The 24974-nt window shown below is 45.9% G+C and overlaps 1 protein-coding gene across 1 annotated transcript in view; it reads left to right on the top strand.

Moving 5' to 3' along the window:
• Window positions 1-24974, top strand: part of LOC122792202 (S100P binding protein) — a 779512-nt gene that overhangs the window by 331446 nt on the left and 423092 nt on the right. The window contains exon 4 of the mRNA XM_044059933.1: window positions 2234-2331. Within this exon, the coding sequence (XP_043915868.1) occupies window positions 2234-2331 (98 nt within the window). The remainder of the gene's footprint in view (window positions 1-2233; window positions 2332-24974) is intronic.

Genomic DNA, 24974 nt, shown 5'->3' with positions numbered 1-24974 from the left:
ATTCTGACTAGGCTTTTACCAGTAATTTCAAAATCTGTTTGTGTCTGCTCTTCTCCCTTGTGGATGCATCTTATATTAGCTATAGGCTACTGCAGCAGTGATCTATTCAAACATACTGTTAGTGTAAGATTATGCTTACACAGCTGTGCATTCTCTCTGCTCTTGGAAATGCTAAAGGAGAAATTCTGTATCTATATTGTAGGGGTTGGCCTAATGGTTAAGGTGTTTGCCTTACAAACACAAGGTGTGTGGTTTGAGTCTCACTAGGGATTATTGGCTAGGCTTAAAATGGCACAAGGGCAGTTACTTAGTACTTATCTCTGAACCTGTCCTCCCTGTGTGTATATACCTCTTGACTGAACAAAAGGGATTCCTTATACATTCAACTCTGCTGACATTGCTGTTAATGATGTGGGTGGTGATGCCCTTTATTCCCCATTTTTTACAAAGGATAATTGTCCCTAGTTGTGAGTGTGTGCGCCTTCTGTGGAAGGTTGGGCTGGCAACTCGACACCGTAAAACTCCACTGCCAGTCATGAGTAGACGGATAATCCGCTGTGGCGACCCCTAACCGGGAAAAGCCGAAAGAAGAAGAAAATGCTTGACATTATGAAGCTAGGAAACATGCCACTAAAAAAAATCTTTCTTGGATAAATGTAAGAAAATTTCCCTTTGGTGCCAAGGAAGTAGCAATACACTTCTACTCTATTGTTGATTCAGCAATAGCTCTCAGAATTCTTTATATCAAGAGTGGCATTTGCTGCTGGTGAAATGCATCTTTCAATGGTATCAGCATGCATGTATAATAATCCTGCTCTTGCTTCCCTTTTACCAGTCAAATGATTTATTTAGTAGGTTTTGAAAGACTTTTACTTCATGGGATCTGAAAGGTGTAGAAAAACTGACATTGGCAGCTTTTGATCTAGTAACAATAGTACTTATAAAATAACCTGGAAAACAGCATTTCTCCTTGCTGTCGCATCCGCCTGAAGAATTTCTAAATTGCTGTATATAAAGGCATTTGTGGTGATTTTACAGGGACATGATGAGCATACATATAAACACCTCCTTCATGCCAAGCTTGATGATAGCAATCTCTGTGAATCAATCCATTTAGTTATCCGTGTTCTTTTGTCCACAAAACAAAATGAGGGGTTTTGTGCTTTATTTGTATGCAGCTGAAGCACTATTTTAGCAGAAGACAAGAGTAAGAGACTTTTATCTTGCAGCTTAAACAGAGGGAGAAACCATTTTCCAAAGTATATCTCAAAATGTCTGGCTCATTGTTTCCTTCTGCTACCTGCACTCAACAAGGGCATGTCTTCTCTTACTGCATTCCTAAGAAGGTTTAGTAAACTGTCCACTTCAGCTGCGCCAACATGAAGTTTTAGTGGTTAACACTACCACAGCAGAAAGCTGTCAGATTAATGTAATAGTGTAAGCAACTTACAGTTGTAGATGGAGTAGAAGCAGTTACACTCATTGGTCCTTCTCTCCATGTACCCTCCTTCCTTGGGGTATCTTAGGCTTGAGGTGGGTATTCCTTTTTTTCTTTCTCCCATCCCAGCTATCCTCATGTACCCTTAACGTAGGGCCTCTGCCCTCTTGCAGTCTTGATAGAGTTGAGGTAGCCAAACTTCCCGATGTTTTTCTGCGTTATATAGTATGAGCACTTAGGGAAGTGGAATGTGAGTTAGGTCCTCATAGTTAATAGGATGATACCAGATAGGAGTCTCTTTACTGGTCCATAGGCAAAGAGATTATAAAGTCATGCCAGATGTTTCCTTTATGCTGGGAGTGTGCTGATGTCCTAGGGACATGGATATACATCTGGTCTGGAGGAGAAGGTGCTGGCCTGGATGTTGGGCCTTCCTCGATAGAAGTCCCAGTGGTTAGCACTGCTGCAACAGTGATCCCACTCCGATATCCCTTACTATGCTTTAAGTTCCTTTCAGTTTAACTTTATAGTGTGTTTGCTTTCACAGCTGTATTTGCTGGAATAACTGAATAATGTTTAAGCTACTGTCTACTTTTGAATATGATGGAATAGTTGACTTGAGTTGAACCTTGGCTACAGCTGGGAAGATATGAACCATTGAAGGGAACAGACGTTAATCACAAACTGTTGAAGTTGTATGTTCAAGATGTACTTTTTATATTGAGTATTTGCTCAGCTGTGCTTGTACCAATTTTTCCCCTTCAATTTGCTGATGTGCTGTTTTCCCTGTTTCAGGCAGGTAACCATTCCTGTTGAGCAGCTGGAGAGAAGAAAACGTATCTACATGCAGTGTGTAGTAAACCATGTCCAAAATCCAGAGGGAACCCGTCAAGGTAAAAAAAAAAAAAAAAAAGTGGGACGGAGAGTGCCATTTGTACACTATTTAGGACAAGTTTCGAGTAATCCTCCTCTGCCTTTCTGTTTGCATACATGTTCAGTTTACCAGATGATGTGCACATCTAGTGCTTGGTTAATGTTCATAGGTTAGCACTAGGCCAACTGCCCTTGTGGGCCATTTTAAGCCTAGCCAGTATCCCCATGTGAGAATCAAACCCTGCACCTTGTGCCTTTAAGGGAAATACCTTAACCATTATGCCAGCCTCCCTCCTGTTTTTTTTTCTTTATCACTGTTGCAGTATTCTTTACTCTTGGGATATCCTGCAGAGAAGTGCGCAACATCTGACTAGTATTCCAAATCCTTTATACCTCTAGTTGTCATACTTCAGTGTCCTAGGTGTAAGGTACATATGTGATGTACTGATACCTAATCTCCAGAACTTATTTGCTGCCAGTCTAAATGCTGCCTCTAAATTTGGTCTGTGCATTGTTCATCAGGTTAGTTCATCTATCATGCGTTCTACAGATAAGTGCTCAGTTAGGGCTCCTTCCTTCCCTTTTCCCTCCTTGTAGTTTGTTTTCATGTCATCTAAAAAGAAAATGTGAGTGTGGGAGGCAGATTCCTCATAAAGATAGACACACGAAGTACCTTTTTTGTTTGGATGCTTCACATGACCATAGTTCGTGTTATATTTGTCAGCTGTTTGTCCCTAACATACTTAACCACTATCTCTTCCATTTCAGTTTATTTGGAAAACCAACATCTGAAGCTGTTGACTCAGGGTACCAGTAGACATCTCTCTTGTGTTGGATGAAGAACCCAAGGATCTCTTGTTGTTGACACTAGTTTTCCCTGCCATGCCCAATTGGAGGCAAACACGATGCTGTCTGCTTGCATGTCTGCTGAGGCTGTGTGCATATGTCTGGTACAGATACAGAGGGGGAACCACAGCTGATTATAGATGAAGGGCCTAGAGGGATTCCTAAATTTAATTAGGGAAGAGGTGACTGGTAGCTCCATTCATAGAGTGGCAGGACTTGACTCAGGAGCTGTTTAATGCCCTTATGGCCCTGAAGCCCCCACAAGGGTTGTCTGAAGTCCTTCTATTCCCATGTTGCAGTATTCACCATATGGGTTTCACTCCTTTTGTTTTGCAAACGTCCGGTCAGTGTGCAAATGTTTTCAGTCACTGTTTGGTGTGTGGGATGTCTGACGTGGCTCAAGGAACGTGGGCCATAAAAGTGACATCTGCACACACCAGCCCTCAGAACTTCTCAGCCACCAGTCGAACGCCAGGTGTTCCTGCCTTCACAGCCATCAGATTTGAGAACTCAGATAAGTGCCCCATTGGGGAATCTGTCCTTTTCTTTCACTTAATGCCTGTTCATGTCATCCACAAAGTGCAGGTGTAAGTGTTGCACCATAATCAGTGCCTCTTTTGTTCTTCCTACATACCTACAGAACCAACAAAAAAGAAAGCCAAGACTATGCGGCCTACCACTACAGTTGCACCTCTTGTGTCTGACCCTCAACCTGTGTCCGACGTCGGCCTGGTAGAGGAATCAAGCTCTGCCACCTTGGATAGCAGGTACATCCACGGAAGTTGCACAATCACACGTGGAGCGCACGTCTGTAGAGCTTTACCAATGTCTGTTTCAGACGCCGGGGGGACCAGTGCTTTCGGTAGGTCTGTCGGATCCCTCCGGTTCCTTAGTCTCCAGACTCCAGGCCTCTAAAGGAGAAAAGGAAGCACATCTCTACTCCTACTGAAAGCATGTCTGACTGGCAGGCTTTCAACCAAAGTCTGTTTAATGCCTTCATGGTCTTGTGTCCTACCTCTGCATGGACTGCTAACATTCCACCTCCAATTCTGAGTCCAAGGTCACAAACCACAGACCCAACCATGATGGAAGAGGAAGATCTATCTGATTCCTTATCTGAAGAATCACTTTCTTACACTTCCCAGCTTTCTCTTGGGGTATGGGAATCTGTTGACCTTGATTCCCTAGCTAAGGATTTGACTTTTGGGGAAACCATCTCCAAAATGAAAGAGCACTTTAAGTGGGAACCCTCTGAAATGACTGAGGTCCAAAAAAGGTAGTATGACCTCATTCAGATGGATTCCCTGAACCTGTCTGATGTTCCCCTAATTCTGCCTGCCTTCTTCTCAGCATCCTTAAATCCTGACTCTCCAACCACCTGCTCCACGCAGACCTGATAGACTTTATAAAGTCCCTGAGACTGCCAAGTATCTGCAGGTGGTCAACAGCAAACCCTGCCACCGTCTCCATTTCCACAGATAAGGCGTCTAAACTTTTACCCACTACCAATATCCTTCCCGCTGACGGAGCAAAACCACGGAGCATCTGGGTAAGAAACTATACATCTCTGCCACTCTGTCCTTCATGACTACTAACTACCAGACACGTGGCTTACCTTATCACTCCTGGAGAAAGCCTTCAAGGAGTTGGTTGATAACACCAGGTTGTGCTGCCAAAGCTTTACTGTCTTCCCTTCTGGCTCTCACCTCCCAGGTTACCAGGCACTCAAAGTGCCGGTATGATGCTGCTGAAGCCTCAGCAAGGTCAACAGCAGCAGCAGCTGCCTTAAGAAGGCACCACTGGCTATGCCTCCAGCCCTTTCCAGATGACTTCAGGGCAAAGCTGATTGATGCCCCCTGGACAACACACTTTGGTGCAGAAGTGGCTGATTTGTGTAAGTCACATCAGCAAAAGGGGGAATAAATGCAAGAATTTTGAAAGACCTGCTAGTCTCCCCTATTCCTAAATTTCAAAGAAACTACTCAGCTGAAACACAGTTCATTAGAAAACATTCTCATCCTACTGCTCCCTCAAGGTCTAGAAAACCTACCAGAAAGCAAACCCTCCAGCTACAGCTACACCATCCTCTAGCCAAAGGCCACCCTTTCAAGACAGGGCAGGTAGCATCTGACTACCTGACAACCTTACAACCCCCTCCTCCTCTTTCCCTCTGTTGGTACGCCTGTCTCACTGCCTTCCTGTGTGGACATCCTTTATCTCAGATGGGTCCTTTTAATCCTTCAGAATGAGTATTTCATGACCTGGCTTATGCCCCCAAAGTGAAAAGGCATCCCACAACCTCCAAAACAACAGCTGCACCTCCTGCAGCCAGTGCTACAAGCACTGCGCACTCAAGGCACCATAGAGCCAGTGCCCTTCACAGCAAAAGGAAGAGGTTTCCACTCCAGGATTTTCCTGTTTCCAAGAAAAGACTGTCCTTGGAGACCAATTCTGGATAACTCATATCTCAACCTGTTCCTAAAGGTTCCAACCTTCAGGATGTTGACCCCACCAGCCCTTCCCCCTTCTGATCCCCCAGGGGTTTATGGGCACCTTAGATATAAAGGATGCCTATCTTCACATCCCCATAAAGCCCACTTTCAGAAAATACCGGAGGTTCTTGTTCTCTGCCTTGCCCTTTGGGCTTTCCACTGTACCCAGGGTTTCCACCAAATGTTTGGCTCCACTGATTGCCTTCTGCAGGACAAAGGGAATCCAGGTATTTTCTTATCTGGACAACCTGCTGATGCAGGCAGGCAACAAGGAGACCCTCCTGCAGCATGCACGCCTTGCTGTTTCCCCTCCTACAGTCTCTGGGATTTCAGATAAGTTACGCAAAATCCCGCTTAGAACCTACTCAAGACATTGTCTTCTTGGGGTGCAGAATTCAGACAGACGTCATGAAAACCTACCTTCCCCTCAACAGAATTGACAGCAAGGCAGTACCTCAGCCTACTGGGCTACATGGTAGCCACTATCCCCTTGTTACAATTAGAGCAAGACTTCATATGAGAAAGTTGCAATGGTACCTTTGGTCAGTCTGGACCCAACACTCCATCCCTTGGAGTACAAGGTTCCCCTCCCACAATGTCTCAAACTAGAAAAGTGGTTGACACAAATGACCCTCAATCCAGGTCTTCCCCTCCAACCACCTCTACCCACACAGATCATGCACACAGATGCCACAAACTTGGGATGGGGAGCAACTCTAGGCCATCAAGAAGTGCAGAGTCTGTGGCCATAGCCACACAAACAGGAACACGTTAGTGTTCAAGAGATGAGGGCAATACTCCTGGCCCCTCAAGCCTTCCAGCTACATCTACATCAATGTCCACTAAAGATTTTCCTAGACAATACCACAGTTCTGTGGTATCTCAACAAACAGGGAGGGACCAAGTCTTACTTTGCAGACTAGCTCTCCTTGTATGGTAATTGGTCACTTCATAAGAAGTGACCCTGCAGACAGTCTGCATTCCTTCTCTACACAACTCCCAGGCATACTACCTTAGCAGAACCATCACAAACGACCATGAATGGATGCTTCACAGGGATGTCTTCCTGGATCTGGTCCACCGGTGGAGTACACCTCAAAAAGACCTGTTTGCCTCCTCCATCAACATGCAACTTCTGGATTCTGCACCAGGATACCACATCCTCCGTCACTGGCAACAGATGCCTTCTTAATTTTTTGGAAGGGGAAGTTTCTCTATGCATCATCCCCCTTCTCACTCGTCCATAAGTCCTGCTGAAATCCAGCAGGACAGACCAAAAATCTTGTCCGTGACTCCCTACTGGCCAAGACAGCATTGGTTCCCACCTACTCTTACAACTGTCCAAGGACAATCGCCACAAGTTGCCCCTCAAAGTGAACCTTCTCCCACAGCACAAGGGATCCCAAATACACCCACAGTGGCGGTTACTGCACCTCACCCTGTGGCTGTTAGGATTCTGATCCCCTACAGACACCTTTACATTGAGGACATGCCCACTGTCCTGCAGGAGGCCACGAAACCAAGTACAAGAAAATATTGCCTTTTAAAGTGAAAGAGATTTTCTCTATGGTGTCACAGAAGACCTTTAGACCCACTTGCTAGCGAAGACTCCTAGTTCTGTCTTACCTGTGTGAGCTACTGCAGACAGGATTGGCCTATTCCTTCATTAAAGCCCACTTGTTTGCTGTTAAAGCATGCCTTCCTCTGGACCCCCCTCAGCATCCAGACTACCAGCTAAGCTTTTTCTCAAAGGGTTTCTTCACCTGAGGCCCCACAGGAAACCATCTCCACCCTCACGAGACCTTAACTATGTTTTGGAAAAGCTCACGCTTCCTTCACTTGAGCCAGCAGACAAACCTTCCCTGAAATGCTGTACATGGGAAACTGTACCACTTGTGGCCTTAACCTCATCCAGAAGAGTATCAGAGCTGCAAGCCCTCATGGCTATTCCACCTTTCCTAGTTTTCCACAGTGACAAGGTTACTCTTAGAACAAACCCTTCATTCATGCCCAAGATGGTGAATGGACCTGTCCCTGAATCAAGCCATCCACCTTACCTACCTTTTTCCCTAACCCACAGGAGGACAGTGAGAGAGAGTACTTCACTCCCTGAATGTTCACAGGCAACTCTGGTTTTATCTGCATAAAGTCAAACCCATCAGACAAGGCTGATCAACTGTGTCTTCTTCAACCCCAGAGCCCCCTAGGGAAGGCAAGTAACCAAACAAACTTATCTCTACCTGGATTTCCAAAGCCATCACCTTCTGCTACAAATACCATGAGAAATCCCTGCAAGGCACTGTTAAAGCACACTCCACCAGGGCTGTGGCATCTTTAGGAGCCTTCTTCAAGTGTCTGGATACCTCTACCATTCTTGAAGCAGCCACTTGGTCATCAATGCACACCTTCACCAAACATTACAAGTTAACCACATTTCCACAACCAGGGTAGGTTTTGCCAGGGCTATCCTTCAAGAATTCCTGGAGACTGCCTCTAGATCACCACCCCCTCCTTCACCGTGAGTTTTTGCGTTCACCCATATGTTGAATACTGCAACATGGGAGTAGAAGGATGTAGAAAGTTGTGTAAAATCTTACCATAACCATAGATGTCCTCTTCCATGTTGCAGTATTTCTTCCCCTCCTATTATGTTGCATTCCCCTTTCTGGGTGGCACAGGGCTGACATTGTCCTTACTAGGACTGGTTCCGACTGGGGCTTACAGTTTTGAAGTCTGGTGCATGCAGATGTCACTTTTATGGACCATGTTCCTTGAGCCACGTCAGACGTCCCACTCACCATACAGTGACTGAAAACTTTTGCATACTGGCCGGACGTTCGCAAAGGAAAAGGTGTGAAACCTATATGCTGAATACTGCAACATGGAAGAGGACATCTATGGTTTTGGAAAGACTCTACACAACTTTTCTTTCCTGTCTGTGCTTCTTGGTCTTTCACCCTTTCTAAGAGACTTGGGAATTTTGATTATTCTGAAGAGTTGGATTCTGCTAAATAATCTTTGGCATATTCTTCCCAGATCCAGTCTCTTCTGACTCTAGATCTGATGATTTTTGTCCCCTGACTCATTTTGAAGAATTATAGTTTGGAAATGCAATGGTCTGTATAATGGAACACTTTCGCTCCAGGTTTCTGAGGCTCAAAAGAGATAGGAACTCTGCAGTCCCTCCTGTATTAGCTGCCCCTTTGGGATGCATTTACAGCAATTTCTCAACCACCCTAAGACGTCACCCAGATTTTATAAAGTTCCTAAGGGTCATAAATACTTGTATAATGTCCTTCATCTGATCATGCTGTTTCTATTTCCACAGATAAGCCATCCAAACTGCTTTCTCTCTAACAAGCTTTTTCCTTCTGACAAGGACAGCTGTGCTACGGAGAGGTTTGGAAAAATATATATACTTATGCTAGTTTGGCTTTTAGGACCATTAATTATCAGACCAGCATGACTAGATATGTTCCTGATATTTTTTCCCAGTTTGGCGGGGTGTGAATGATTTGCCTGATTCAGATAGCAAGACATTTGCTGTTCCTCTTTTGAGCTCTGCCTCTCTGGTAGCTCGTCGTTCCATAAAATTGCAGTCATGAAGAGATGCTCTTGGTAATGCCTTCAAACCTTACCTGAGGATATTAAGGGCAAACTTTTAGATTGTCCCTTAGATCACAAAAATCTTTTTGGCACTGCTGCTGCAGAATTGTTTAAGACCCTTCAGGATAAGGGCAAGGTTAAGCAAGTCCAGAAGCAAGTTTTTGTTTCCCCTGTACCCAAAGTCTAGAGGAACTATCCACCCAAATTGTATTTTATACTTGGGCAGCCTAAACAGCTTGTTAAGAGCAATAGGGTTACTGAGAGGATTTTCCCAGACAAGCCTACTAACCTCCTTGACATGCCTACCTCTGACTTCCATCCCCCCTTCCCCTCAGCCAGGTTCCTCTGTCCCTCAGGATAACCCTTTCCTGTTTAGCAACAGATGACCACAGATACCTGCGTTCTTTCCATTATCCAACACTGTTATTTTATGGTTGGAAGACCTCTCCTCCATTTTCTGGTCTTTCTCAGCCTCTTCCTTGTCAGCTTCCTAATTTCCCCTTAGTTCTGTAAGGATCTGATGGATCAGGGACCTGCTCAACTTGTTCCATTGTCTCAGTAGGGAATGGTTTTATTACAGAATGTTTCTGGTTCCCAGGAAAGAGGTACCTTAGAGGCTCATTCTAGATCTCACTTCTCAGCATGTTTTGCAGTGCTCCTTCCTTCAGTATGTTTCTTCAGATGCTTTTTCTTGATTTTTCTGGTATCTCTGGATTTGAAGGATGCTTACCTCCATATTACTATTCACCCTCGTAAGGAGGTTTTTATTTCTCTGTCTCATCAGTTCTCTGTTTTGCCTTTGGTCTTTCTACACCCCCAAGGTAATTTGCCAAATGTCTGGTCCCTGTTTTAGCTTTCTGCAGATAATGTGGATTTTAGATATTCCCATATTTAGACTTTCTAATTCAGACCCCTTTCTCTGCAGCTCCTGCTTCAGAATATGCACTTTACTATGCTTCTGCACAGTGTGGGACTCGCCCTTGATCTGAAAAGAAGTCTGACTGTTCTCAGGACTAAGTGTTTTTGGGTTACAGGATTCAGACCATCCAACTGTGTCTCCCATTTCCCAAAGTTCATTCTTTGACTGCTTACTAGCAGTCTTTTTTTCTGTTCGTTTTTTTTCTCAAGGGAATTTCTCTGAACCCTGGGATACATGGCATCCACCATTCCTATAGTTCCTTTTGCCAAACTCCCATGGGAGGAAGTTTCAGTGGGATCTCAAGGCTGTTTGGCTTTAGCATTGCAACCCTCCTGAGTATCAGGTTCCCCTCTCACCTTGTCTCAAGCTTGAGCTCCACTGGTAGATTCATTAGATTTCCCTAAATCCAGGTCAGCCTTTTCAGATTCCTCTCCTTACTGAGGAGCTGTACACTGATGCTTCCAATCACAGTTGGGGAGCCTCCTTCAACAATATGAAACTCCAAGGTCTTTGGGCCTATCAAAAGATGACAGACCATATCAGTATCAGAAATGAGAGCTCTACTCCTAGCTCTTCAGGTGTTTTACTCACTTTGGGTTCCAGGTCCTATAAAGATTTTTATAGAGATTACCAGAGTCGTGTTACTTCAACAAGCAAGGGCAAACAAAATATTACCTTCAGGCTTGGGATTTTGCAGTCTATCATCTGGTTCTTCAGGCAGTTTTCATCCTTTCAGAGCATGATCTAGTGGCAGACACACTGAGCAGGTCCACACAGTACCGGTTCCCCCTTTTTCACCTGGCTAGGAGCAGTAATCACAATTTACCTCACAGGATGGATGATCTTGCACAAGACGAGGGATCTCATTCACATTCACTTGTGCACACATCAGCCAACACTTTGGGTGATAGTTTGGTTCTTTTCAGGCATAACTTTTCTGAAGACCTGCTTTGGGTTTTGCAGGATGCCAGAAAATCCACTACTAGAAAATTCTGTGTGGCTAAATGGAAAAGATTTCCTATTTGATGTTTCAAGCATGACCTGGACCCTTTTTGTGTGGGGTCCCTACATTTCTTGTGCGAGTTGCTCAATGCTGGTTTGGCACATTCTGCTGTTAAAGTTAATTTGTCAGCTATTTATGCGCATCTGCCTCTGGGTCCACCTTTCACCTTTAGTTTTGAAATCAGGCAGTTTCTAAAGGGTGTCCTTCATGTTCTTAAAAAATTGACTCCATCCCCTTTGAGCCTGCCTTTTCTTCCCTGCAGCATTGTACTTGGAAGACTGTATTATTGGTGGCTCCTACTTCTGCCGAGGGGGTCTCTGAACTTCAAGCAGTCACGGTGGTTCCAACTTTTGTCCCCCCCCCCCCCCTCCACAAGGAAAAGGTGCCTCATTGTACCAATCTGTTTATGTCCATTGTGGTTAATGAGTTGTCTGAATTGCTCCAGTCACTGTCCTTTATTTTTTTCTTTCTCCACAGACTTCTAATGGGGGTACTACACACCTTGAATTTACATAGACAGCTTAGATGTTATTTGGATAAGACAAAATGCATCACAAAATTCAACAGCTTTGTTTCCTTTCATACCAGGAAACTGGATTTGGCAGTGTCTAAGCAAACCATCTCCTGGATTTTTAGGGCCATATTTTGTATTACACATAACACAAGCACTCGGGTCACTCCAAGGCAAGTTCAAATATGACTCAGTCATTGTCCATGCTGGTGTGAATGACCTGAGACGTACCTCCCTGGACTACATGAAAAGAGACATAGAGGAGCTCTCTGACCATGTAGCCCAGGCCAGCATGACCCTGACCTTGAGTAGCATCTTACCCTCACTAAGAATGATGCCACAATATGAATACAAGATGATCAATTTCAACAATTGGCTTAAGTATTGGTGTCATTCAAAGGAGATCCAATGCCTATCTGCCTGGGATGACATGCTCGACAAGCCACGATGCTTCGCTAGGGACGGCTTGCACCGATCACCCGTGGGCTTTCGGATATTGGCAAAGGCTCTTGCTACCCCCATAGTGCCTTTTTTAGGCAAGGCTCAAAAGACAAACCCACCTCCATAGGTATCACAAGGGATAAGAAACTGAGTAATGCTACTCAACGCCAGAAGTCTAAACCTCAAGATGCATGCACTCGAAACTCTCCTTAGCATGGAGAACATAGATATCTGTGCAGTAACGGAAACCTGGTTTAAGGCTCCCAAGAGCACCCCAGCACTACCAGGTTATACCTCATACCATGCCTTTCGGCCCCAAAACTTGGACCGAACCACAAAAGGAGGGGGAGTATCAATATTCGTCAAAGATACCCACACCTCCAGGTTGGTGGCACAGCACGAAGCATCAGAGACTATCCATGTGCAACTAACAGTGGGTAAAACTGCCTTCCAGTTTATAGCCTGCTACAGACCACCCTCCCAAACCCAGGAACTCCACTCGGCCTTCCTGAGAACACTGGAAAATATGAAGGTCTCTCCAAACACCATTATATTGGGCGAGTTCAACTACCCAAACATAGACTGGGAGCATTACTCTAGCTCCAACACCCTAGCCCAAAGGTTCCTAGAATTTATAAACTCAAATGCTATGGAACAACTTGTTACCACTCCCACAAGAGGGGAAAACGTACTGGACCTGATCATCACCAACATGGGGACTCTATGCTCTAGACCAGAAGTGTATCCCTCACTGGTAAGATCAGACCATAAACTAATCTCACTGGATATTCACATCCCGACCCTACCCCATGCCCAGAAAACCACAGTGAAAAACTTCTCTAAAGCAAATTTCACACTCCTCAAAACAGAGGTGGAATCCTTCAAAGCCCCTGGGTCTGTGGAAAATACGTCCCAGACCGCAGAATCCTTTATAAACGCATTCTATGAACACCTTCAGGAATGCATGGATCATGAAATCCCAAATAAAACCAAGACCCAATCCTCCAAAGGCAGACGTCCTGTCTGGTGGACCCCAGCCATAAACAAACTGTACAATAGAAGGAGGAAGCTGCTACATGATAGAGCAAAATCCCAAAAAGGGAAGGCATCTCTGATCAGTATTAGCAAAAAACTACGGGCACTCATAAAATCGTCTAAGGCCAGCTTCGAGAGAAAAATTGCACAGGACACTAAGGATAATCACGAGGCTTTCTTTAGTTGTTAGGAACCTGGGTGGGAATTCCGAGATATGCTCAGAATTGATCCAAAATGACAAAAAATACACTGAACCCACAGACATTGCCAACATCCTAGCTGACAGGTTCAGCGCAAACCCCCCCACCACCAAAAGGGCAAATATCTATCCCAGCAGAGTGCTGCCCCCCTGACATCTCAGATGCTCAGGTAAGAGCCGCCCTCTCCAAAGCAAAAAAAAAAACAAAGCATCAATGGGACCAGACGGTGTCCTGGGCTGCGTCCTACATGAACTCCAAGAAGAGCTAAACCCAAACATAAAACTAGTGTTCAATCTCAGCCTTACTACAGGATATGTACCCAAAGAGTGGCGTACAGCAATGGTGGTCCTTCTCCACAAAGGTGGTGTCTCAATGGATCCTGGAAACTATCGCCCCATAAGCCTGACTAGCTTGGTCTGCAAAGCTATGGAAAGGATCATCGTGGACCTTATAAATAAAGATATTGGGGACCTACAGACACTGGATCCTACCCAGTTCGGCTTTAAGGGCAGATCTCCTGCCTCTTAAACCTGGTCAATTTCTTTGAAACAGTCACCAAGGCCATTGACGAGGGGAAGGTGGTCCACACAGCCTACCTGGACCTCGCAAAGCCTTAGATACAATACCCCACTCTGGCATTATAGATAAGCTCACCAGCTTAAATATAAACCCCTATGTCACTAGATGGGTTGCAAACTGGCTCAAGGACAGAACCCACATGGTTAAAATTGCTGGAGCCATGTCAGACTCCAAACCAGTTACAAGTGGCGTCCCACAAGACTCAGTCCTGGGACCTCTCTTGTTCGGTATATATTTCTCAGAGGTACAGGCCAACACGGAAGGACTGTGGCTGACCAAGTTCGCAGATGACTGCAAACTGGGCGCCATAATCGACTCTCCAGCCGACAAGCATCCTCCAAAAGGGCCTCATAGAAACCGACAACTGGTGCCAGAGCCATGGCCTCGAGCTAAATGCCAAAAAGTGTATAGTCCTCTCCTTTGGCAAAAACAGTGCCCACAAATTACCACATAAGTGGTAATCCATTAAGTACGGAAAAAGTAATTAGGGACCTGGGGACCCAAGTTGATAGCAATCTCTCATTTGACAACCACGTGGCCAAAGTGGTTAGAAAAACAGTTTATATAGCCCACCTAATCATGAAGGGATTCACATCTAGATCAGGGGAGGTCATCGTGCATCTTTACTCATCCCTCATCAGGCCCATAATTGAGTACAATGCCCCTTTTGGGATGTACCTTACCAGACACCTGCAGCAACTGGAAAGACCCCAAAAGTACCTCACCAAGAGGATCAAAGGGCTCAAACAGATGCCATATGCTGCCCGGTTAAAGAAACTCCAGCTCTACTTAGTGGCGCATACCGCCTGCTCAGAGGCGATCTTTGCCTGACGTATAAAGCCATGTCCAACCCGGAATTAATGGACATGCTGCTCCTCAGAAAATCCAAATCCCATCGAGCTACGCGCTCGAGAGACTTGAACCTCAGCACTGAAATAAATAGGACATGCTGGAGGGACAGTTTCATAACCCAGAGGCTCCCTTCACTCTGGAATAAAATCCCAGTCCAGGTTAGGCAGAGTCCCCTCATTGACTCTCTTCAAGAGGAATCTTGAGTGGATGGGAGATCGTAGGTTTACCCCGGGTATCACTTCTGTGTCACTGTTAGACAGAGGCACAGTATACTAACCTCGAAAAAGGGCATAGCAAAATTAATTTAAAATGGGTGGCGAAAGCCAAACACACACTGGTTAGGCTTATAAATGCCCTAGGGCAGATATCCTAGTATGGACCTATGAACCTATTATTCTTTTCATGGCAGTCAGCTTTCCTCTTCTTTTTCTGCTTATCCTTCCAGGACAGTGGCGTCTTTTGGTGCTTTTTTTTTTTTTTTTCAGTCTGGATGCTAGATCCATCTTGGTTGCTGCCACTTGGTCTTCTGTTCACACTTTTATCAAACATTACAAGTTGGATTTCATTTCCAGGGTAGGTTTTGCCAGGCCCCACCCTTCAGGTGCTTTCCTCCTCCCTTACTTTCCAGTAGATTTTGTACTTTACCAAGAGTAAAGAATACTGCAGCAGTGATGAGGACAAATTACAGTTGTGTAAGATCTTACCATAACATTTAGATGTCCTTCTCAGTTTTTCAGTATTCTGTTCATCCCTCCTGCCCCTATTTTCTGTTTCTGTATTTCTGGCCAAGGGGTTCCTCTTCCAGCCTTACCTTATCTCCTTATTCCTTTTCTGGATGTGCATGTTATTGCTTTCTATGGGGTTCCTGCAGTTCTTCTGTAGCACTTCAGTTCTGAGGAGTAGGCAGCATAGAACTGTGTTTACTCCCTGTATTCTTTTTGTGAGGAACCTTACTGGACGTTCCATTTGCTGCATGTGTCTGGTTAAGTACATACTGAAAAGGGCGATGTTAAGTTGTCAATCTCGCCTTCATTCTTGCTGGATGGGTTCGGAGCCGATCCTCGGCTCCGACTCGGCCAATACTAAAGCTCGAGAGCTAATTCCACCGGCTCAAGGCTCCCCTATATCCCACAATGCTAGGCGGTAACTACTCAGATCTCGTTTGCAGCTATAGCTGACGAGGTGCTTTTCTACCGGCTCAGGCAGGTGAGTTAGTTTTTTCCATATTAGGTATTTCTTAACCCCCTTTTTTGTTTCATACCATAACCTTTTTAGTTTAATTAAAAATTTAGATAAATCGACCCCTGTTTTTCGGGTCTATATTCCCTTCCTTTTCTTCCCTTAACTTGTAGGCCTTCGGCCCCTCCCTTCCCCCAGTCCTTTAGTGTGACTAAATTAGTTGTTTTTTAAGGGCTTGTGTGTGTGTGTGTGTGTGTGTGTGTGTGTGTGTGTGTGTGTGTGTGTGTGTGTGTGTGGCTTGTGTTAGCCTTAATTTAATAATTTCTTCAGTAAAGGGTGTGTCTGTAGTGTGTTTTTGTTGTTGTCAGGCACTCCCTTCACGATGTCAAAATACTCTAAGGTCTCGGGCTTCAAGAAGTGTGACTCGTGCTGTCAGAAAATGTCTCTGACAGAAGGTCACACGTGTGTATTGCCTGGGACCTTTGCACCTGCAGGACTCTTGTGCTGTTTGTCATGGTTTTAGCCCTAGAGTCCTGCAGGAACGCAAGAATAAATTAATCTTGCAGGGCTTATTAAAGCCTGAAGGCCCCCCGACTCAGTCTGTGTCGGGGAAGCCTTCTAAAACTTCCAAACAGTCTGCTTCGGTTTCAGATACGACTGCTGGAAAGATTAAGTCGGCTTCGACATCGGCTCCGGCCGGAGCCGATGTTTCCAAGCCTCATACTGTTACCTCGGCTCTGGCTGGAGCCGAGGCTGATAAAACTCCGTTGGCTCCGATACTCTTATCGGAGCCACAGTCTAGGAAGAGGTCCAGATCCCCCTCTATCGGCTCCGTTCATTCGGCGCCAGGATCCCCTCTTCTTTCTGAACGGAGCCATAAAACTCATTCCTCACGGTCTTCCAGGTTATCTGACCACGATTTGCAAAGGGTAGTGAGTAGACTTCTCAAGTCCGAGGCACTGGCCCAAATGCTGCATTGCCCGTCTCAGCAGTCAGTGGCTATTTCTGTTCCCCAATACATTCCTCCTCCGACTCCTTTGAGTTCGGAGTCGGGGCTTGTCGGAGCCAAGACTGTCGGTGCGTCGGATCCGATACCTTCCCTTTCGGCTCCGTCGTCTGCTCCGATCTCCTCCTTGGAGGGATCTCGGCACCGAGCTTCCCTCGTCGGCTCCGAGGGGGCGAGTGGCATTGGACCCTTGTCCGACCCCGCTCTCCCTCTCGGGGCTTCGGCGCTGGTGAGTTCGGCTCCGACATCGGCTTCGGAGCCGTCCCTGTCGGTGCCGGGGAGGTCCTTGTCTCTTCGGAGCGGGGGCCTCTGGCCTTGCCTGACAGGGGTGCCTTCGAGGTCATGCGGAGCGTGCTAGAACCAGGTTCTGCCCCACAGTCGGCTCCTTCAGCCCCCATCTACAGTGCCTGCGGTGATTTCTACTCACCCCCTTGTCTTAGACCGCAGAGAGCCAACTCCTCAAGTTTCCCCATTGGGAATTTCCTCCTCTTCCGAGGCCTCTCCTGACCGGTAGGAGATCCCCAAGGAAGAGGCAGTGCAAGAGGAAGCACATTGACTCCCTGAGTCTATCACCTCTGACACTGACTTAGAGGAATCTGAAGGTTCCCCTCGATCCCCCTCTGAGGATGTCTCCTTTGCTGACATTCTTGAGATCCTCAAACAGAGGGGGAACTGGCCAGCCCTTAACCCTTTGGAGGATGAGTCAGTGTATCTTGAGGTGTTTGGCTCTCCCCCTTCTACCTCCTGGGTGTCCCCTCCCTTTGACCCCCTTATGGAAGTGGTGGCAAGGAAGGCTTGGACAGCTCCTGATTCAGTGGAACCCACCCCGAGGAGACCGTCTAAATTTATTACTGCCCCTAGAGATAAAGATTTTTTATCCAAAGGTGTCCCTGTTGATGCCATGGTGGTGGCTGCGGCCACTAAGAAGGAGTTAACTGATCCTTCGGTTCCTATCCATCCTCCTAATAAGGAATCTAGGACCATGGACAGGTACGGCAAGTGGATGTTCTCATCAGCGACCTTTTCAGTGCGTTCGCTGAATTACTTATGCCACTTCACTCGTCTCCAGAGAGATTTACTCAAGGATATGGGTGAACTGATAAAGGATCCTACAGCTGAGGGCTTCAAAGACACAATGAACTCCCAGTTGTCAACCCTGAATTCCATCGTTAACTCCTCCATGCGGCTGGTCTCATATGCTGCAGATGGGGCGAGTAGAGCCGCAGGCACAGGTGTTGCCTTACGACGTCACGCCTGGATGCGGCTATGCAACTTGGCGGACCCTTTCAAGGCGTCCTTCACCAATTCTCCCTTTGATGGATCATCCTTGTTTGGTCCACAGGTGAAGGATACATTGACCAGGTGCGAGGTAGAAGGTAAGACTCTCTCTGCCGTAGGAGTCCGTTTTTCTACCCCTTCTAGACCCTATCCCAAAGGTCAGAGGGGAGGAAAGATGTGGTTCCGCAAACAATCCCAGGGAGCCTCATCTGACGCACAAGGTCGATTCCCCTCTAGAGGCAGAGGGGGGAATAATAATAGACGCCCTAGAGGCAGAGGAGGTCCGCAAAACCAGGGTAGTAGAGAAATGTTCTCTGACAAACCCTTTCAGCATCCCTGAGGGGCTGCCCGGCTGTCGACCTTCGGAGGCAGTCGGGGGAAGGTTATCCCTGTACCCAAAAGCCTGGCTTTCCCTTACTCAAGACAAATGGATACAGTCGATCATATCCGAGGGTTACAAAATTCCCTTTATTCACATCCCATCCCAACCCAAAAGATCCCTTCCAGACATTCCACCTGGTCTAAGGGAACAAGCAGCATTAGAAATTTCAAAGCTGCTATCAAAAAGAGCTATCCAATCAGTCCCAGCAGACCAGCAAGGATCTGGAATCTACTCCAAATTCTTTTTGGTACCAAAAAAATCAGGGGACTGGAGACCCATACTGGATCTCAGCTACTTAAACAAGTATGTCAGGAAAACAAAATTCCGGATGGTCACGCTACAGTCCATTCTACCCTTCTTGGGTCAGGACAATTGGATGTGCTCGATAGATCTTCAGGACGCGTACTACCACATCAAGATGAACAGACGCTCCAGGAGATATCTCCGCTTCAGGCCTGGAGCCAGTCACTAACCAGTTCAGGGCCCTGCCCTTTGGTCTCACTACAGCCCCCCGTGTGTTTACCAAATGCATGGCAGTGGTCGCGGCTCACTTGAGACATCAAGGATTCCAGATGTTTCCATATTTAGACGACTGACTCCTTACTGCCACCACCAGACATCAGCTTTTTCTATCCAGGGACTTCACCATCCAATCTTGCCAAGCTCTAGGCATTTCGATAAATTTCGAAAAATCTGCCTTGTCAATCTATTACCTTTATAGGCGCCACCTTAGACGCACTCAATCTTTCAGCCAGACTCACAGAGCAGAGTGTCAGACATTCGAAACCAAGTTTCCCTTCTCTTACAATGCAACAAAGTCAAAGCCAGACTAGTTTTGAAGGTGTTAGGACTCATGGCAGCAGCTATTCCCCTTCTCCCCTTAGCTCGCTTTCACATGAGGATCCTCCAATGGATGCTGTTTACTCAATGGTCCTTTCAACAGCTCCCGATGTCCCATACCATATTGATAACTCAATCATGCAAGAATCAACTGTCTTGGTGGATCACATCACCTCAACTTCTCCGAGGAAGACCCTTCACTCCCCCCCCCCCCCCAGTCGCCACGTTGACAACAGACGCCTCCCTGATCGGGTGGGTGGGGCATTATCAGGGCAGCGCAGTCCAAGGCACGTGGCAACCTTTCGAGTGCCACTTGCACATAAACGTCTTAGAGATGAGAGCAGTGCTTTTAGCGTTGCAAGCCCTTCACGACTCTCTTCCCACTGGGACTATTGCAATTCAAACGGACATGTCCGTAGTGTGGTACATCAACAAACAAGGCGGAACCAGATCATACCCTTTATGTCGAGAGGCAGTCAGACTTTGGCAATGGGCGATCTCCTCTTAGCGTTTTCTGATAACGCACATTCCCGGGAAATCCAACGTTATTGCAGACAAATTGAGCAGAGCAATTCTCATGCCCCACGAGTGGTCTCTAAAGAAATCAGTTCTAGAAGAAGTATTCCTAAGATGGGGCCAGCCTTGCTGCGATCTTTTTGCTACTCCCCAAAACAGCAAGTGTCACAACTTCTTCACTCTCTTCCCATTACCAGGCCATCCCACCAGAGACGCTCTAGTCCACGATTGGCCCCAGGGACTTCTATATGCCTTTCCCTCCTTTCCACTGATATCTCAACTAATTCAGAAAGCCATCGCCTTGAGATTGACAATGATCCTCATTGCCCCTTACTGGCCTCGACAAATATGGTTTCCGTTTCTTCATTGTTACCTTTTGGAGCAGCCTTGGCATCTGGACCCAGTACCAGATGTGATAACCCACCAATCGGGTCAGCTGCACCAATCTCTGCCTTCTGTAAACCTCACAGCGTGGTTTCTCCGATTCCAACCGTAGCCAGGCTTCCCTCAATATCTCGCTCGGTCCGAGATATCTTGATAGCCTCTCATAAATCTTCTATCCGGAAGATTTATAGTAGCAAATGGAAACACTTCTCTTTTTGGGCAACATCAAAAAACATAGATCCCTTTACTGCACCTATCCAGTCTATTCTAGACTTTCTAGCAGAACTCTTTCATTTAGGATCATCTGCATCTACCATTAGAGTTCAATTGGCTGCCATATCTAATTTTCATGTTGGTGTTTCAGAGTCTAGCATCATGGCTCACAAACTCTGTAAAGCCTTTTTAAGGCGTATTTCTTCTCAAACCTCCAATCAAAGATCCCCGCCTCAATGGGATTTGAATTTGGTTCTGGCATCCTTAATCCTTCCCCTTGAACCGGCGGCTTCATGTTCTCTGAAGTTGCTTTCTTGGAAGACACTTTTTCTGGTAGCTATAACTTCAGCGAGAAGGGTATCTGAACTCCATGCTCTGTGCAGTCGTCCTCCTTACTTAGTGTTTCACAAAGATAGGGTATCCCTCCATACTAATCCATCCTTTTTGCCTAAAGTTTCCTCTCAAGTAAACCTAAACCAAATTATTGATATCCCCGTCTTTTTCCCTAACTATTCAAACAGGTCGGAACAAAAGCTACATTTTTAGGATGTTCATCGCCAGCTTAGATATTACTTAGACAGGACTAAACAATTCAGGAAATCTAATCAATTGTTTCTGTCATATGCGGAAGGGAAATTGGGCCTTCCAGTTACTAAAGTATCCCTCTCTAGATGGCTCACCTCTACAATTACCTTCATCTATGAGATCAGACATCAAAAACTACCCTCAAGACCTAGAGCTCATTCAACTAGGGCATTAGCTACATCCGTAGCTTTTCAGGATAGGCTGCCAATAGATTCCATTTGTGCAGCAGCCACCTGGGCTTCTCATACATTCATTTCACATTACAAATTGGACATGATTTCCAGAAGCCGTGCCAATTTTGGTTCCACTGTTCTCAAGTCTGTTCCGATAGGCCACCCGGGATAAGGTGCTAGGGACGCGGCCCATCCAGCAAGAATGAAGGCGAGTTGGACAACTTAACATTAAGAAGTTATGTACCTACCATAACGTTCCATGTTAGTTGTCTTCTTCTCGCCTTCTTTCTTGCGTCCCACCCTCCTTCCCCCAAGCCTGGACAGACCGACAGGAATTCAGTTTGTGTTCTTCCTCTGGAAGTAGTCATTCCCACACGTTCTTCCACCTCTTTTATCCTTTCTGAGGTCTGCGATACCTTTTACGCAGGTTGTTTTGAGGTGGGTTTCCCTACTCCATTCTATGGAGACTAGGGTTGCTTGGTATAGCTATCAAACGAGATATGAGTAGTTACCGCCTAGCATTGTGGGATATAGGGGAGCCTCGAGCCGGTGGAATTAGCTCTCGAGCTTTAGTATTGGCCGAGTCGGAGTTGAGGATCGGCTTCGAACCCATCCAGCAAGAAAGAAGGCGAGAAGACGACAACTAACATGGAACATTATGGTAGGTACATAACTTCTTATAATCTATGATGGGTCTGTTGAGGGCTGAGTATAGTGGTATGATGACCTCTCTGTACCTAGATGCCATGGCTTTGCTTACAAGTTGAGCGACATAATAGGATTTTCTTATTACCTTGGACAAATGTTAGGCTGTCCCAGACTAGTGAGTCAGCTTTTAAAGGCGTTATATTCAAGAAGCAGGCGACCAGGATCCAATCCACAAAAACGTTTATCGAGTGCTTTCGTTTCTTGAATAAAAACTTCTTCAGAATAATGCAGCTTATTACCCAACAGCCTTATATTATGCTATTCCAACAAATTAGTCATCATTAACTAATTAATAAAATAATGTCCTGAAAGGGCACAGAAACATTTAAAGAGCCACACACATATATATTGCGCACTCAGTAAAAAAGAAAAAATGCGATTAAAAACGTATGAAAGATACTTGATTAAATATATCTTATAATAAGTTAAAAATAATCAACACCTTCTCGTTCCTATCGCTCGAGTTGGGAATTGTATCAAATGCTCTAGCCAGATCTAGGTGGACAAGTATGCCCTATTTTTCCCTCATCCATTGCCTCAGTGACCTTTTCAAAGAAGTCTACCAGATTCTGTAAACGTGACTTTCCTTTGGAAAAGACAAACTGGGATGGATCTAGCATCTGGAGGTCTTTTTTTGTCTTTGTTGATAATTTCCATGATACGTTATTCCATGGCTTTACAAATAACTACAGACCCATTAGTCTGACTAGTCTTTTCAGGATCTGTTAAAGGTCTTCCCTTATGAAGGGAGATGACCATTGCAGTCCTCCATTCATGTGGTACAAAGCCTGTTTTAAGACTATAGATGTTCTTCATGTTTTACTGTTGTAGTCCTAACTTGTGGGATTTACTGCCATGAAAGTTCTTGGCTGGTCTGACTACCAAAGAAAAAAATCCCCCTTCCTCTTAAGGCTGGCAGACATCCTGTCCAACATCAGTAAGCTTAGATGTAAAGGGAGCCAGCCACTGCCATGATATCAGTCTTTTCTTGCTGTTGGAGCCCGAAGCAGTATTTCAGTGAGTCTGTCTGTATGCACCAGAACGAAGTCATCTGAAAGCCAAGTACCCCATTGGGGAGCTCCTTTTCTTTCTTTAACCCTTGTCAGATAAGGTTAACAATTGTCTCTGCTGTGGTAAGCAAATCCCACACTGAGACTTCCATTCACTATCACCTGTCTAGGCCCAGATCATGATGTTCCAAATTGATGTTTGTGTGTGCAATTCAGTTCTAGGACTTGAGCGTAGTGCCTAGATCTTAATCACCTTAGTCTTCAAGCTGTCTTTGCAATGTCTGATTGAGTCTGCTGATCATCCCAAGGTCGAGCTCCCTAAACATAAGAAGGATAAGGAATAAAGACCCAAGCTTAGGGCCTCAGACGACAGTCTTTCATCTCCCAGTCCCCCAAGGCTTGTCATCGCTGAATGAGAGATGGTTTTGCAGCCCCCTTCTGTGGCTGATGTGGTCACACAGGCCTCTGTTGAGACGCATCCAGAGTCCGACATGCCGTTAGGTCCCCTCAACTTCTACACAGGCCTTAGTGTTTGGTTCGTCGGTCAGGTCCAGGGCCGGTCAGCAGGCCTCTTCTTCTGATGACCATGTTTTACCAGTGATGCTCCTTGGTGGTGTCAGCCTGCACTGATGGCTCATTCTTCTAGGGAGAGTGGCATCAGGATTGCGGGCATACCTTGGCCAAAGGCCAAAGCTATGCCTAAGAGTACCGCTTCAGGCTCTATGCCTAGGCCTACTGGCTGCCATGCACAGAGATATCGGCAAGACTTGGTGAGGTTAGTTGAAGACCTTATTTCCATAGTTAGGCAGCCCACCTTTGGAGTCTTTGGTGAAAGGGAATCCTACCCCTGAAGTTTTTTCTGATCCTCTAGATTTTGATGAGGATTTGGACTAGGAGGAGTCTGTCTGAAGAGGGAACCTTCCTTCTTTCTTTGAAGGTTCAGATCCTGAAGAGAATCTGGCTTTTTGGGGTTCGCCATAAATCTGTGCAAATCCAACATGGAACCCTCCACTAGGATGGTTTTCCTGGGGGCTCTTCTGGATTCGTCCCTTCAAAAGGCCTTCCTCCCTCCAGACAAGGTGGTCTTTCTTACTCAATACTTTCGAAGCATTATGCAGAGACCATGCCTGTCAGCCAGGGAATTCCTCAGAGCACTGGGCTGCATGGCATCTTGTATACTCATGACTACTCTGGCCAGGTTGCGCATGAAATTCCGATGGCACCTCAAAAATGTGTGGTGCCAGCACACTTGATCCATGGCTATCAAAATTCAACTGATTCCTTGTCTCAAAGCGGAATTTGCATGGTGAGCACAGACTTGTGCTCAGAACCAGGGCCTTCCTTTCAGATTTACTCCTCGGGCAAACACTAACCACCGTCTCCTTAGAGACAGCCTGGGGGGGGGGCTCATTTCAGTTCCCTCTAGTCCCAAGGGAAATGAGAAAATCAGGCCAGAGATGAGCACATAAACTGGAAAGAACTTGTGGCAGTGCAAGAGGGGCTGGTAGGTTTCAAGGAAATTTTGTAACCAGGGGGTCTGTTAGTCAAAACAGATAGTCATGAAGTATATAAACAAGCAGAGGGGTACTCATTCTTACCCTGTATGTTAACTAGCTATGCAAATTTGGGAGATGGCTCACTCTGGGGTTGCACTTCCTGGCATTGCACTTCCTGGCACAATACCTTCCAGGTGTTCAAAACACTCTAGGAGATCACCTCAGCAGGAACTTGATAGAGCCGCACAAATGGCTTCTGCAACGGGAAACATTTCTCAGCATAGCTCAGAGATGAAGGAACCCCACAGATAGACGACCTTGCAGCCAAAGAAAATGTCCAACTAGCAAACTCCTCTCAGCCTAGAAGATTCTTTCTCCTTTCTTTGCACCCACCTTTTCCTTTATGCAA

The sequence above is a fragment of the Protopterus annectens genome, chromosome 1.part2 (genome assembly GCF_019279795.1).
Source record: "Protopterus annectens isolate FY-2018-M chromosome 1.part2, PAN1.0, whole genome shotgun sequence".
NCBI classification, from domain to species: Eukaryota; Metazoa; Chordata; order Ceratodontiformes; family Protopteridae; genus Protopterus; species Protopterus annectens.
This window is presented reverse-complemented; position numbering and strand designations above follow the sequence as displayed.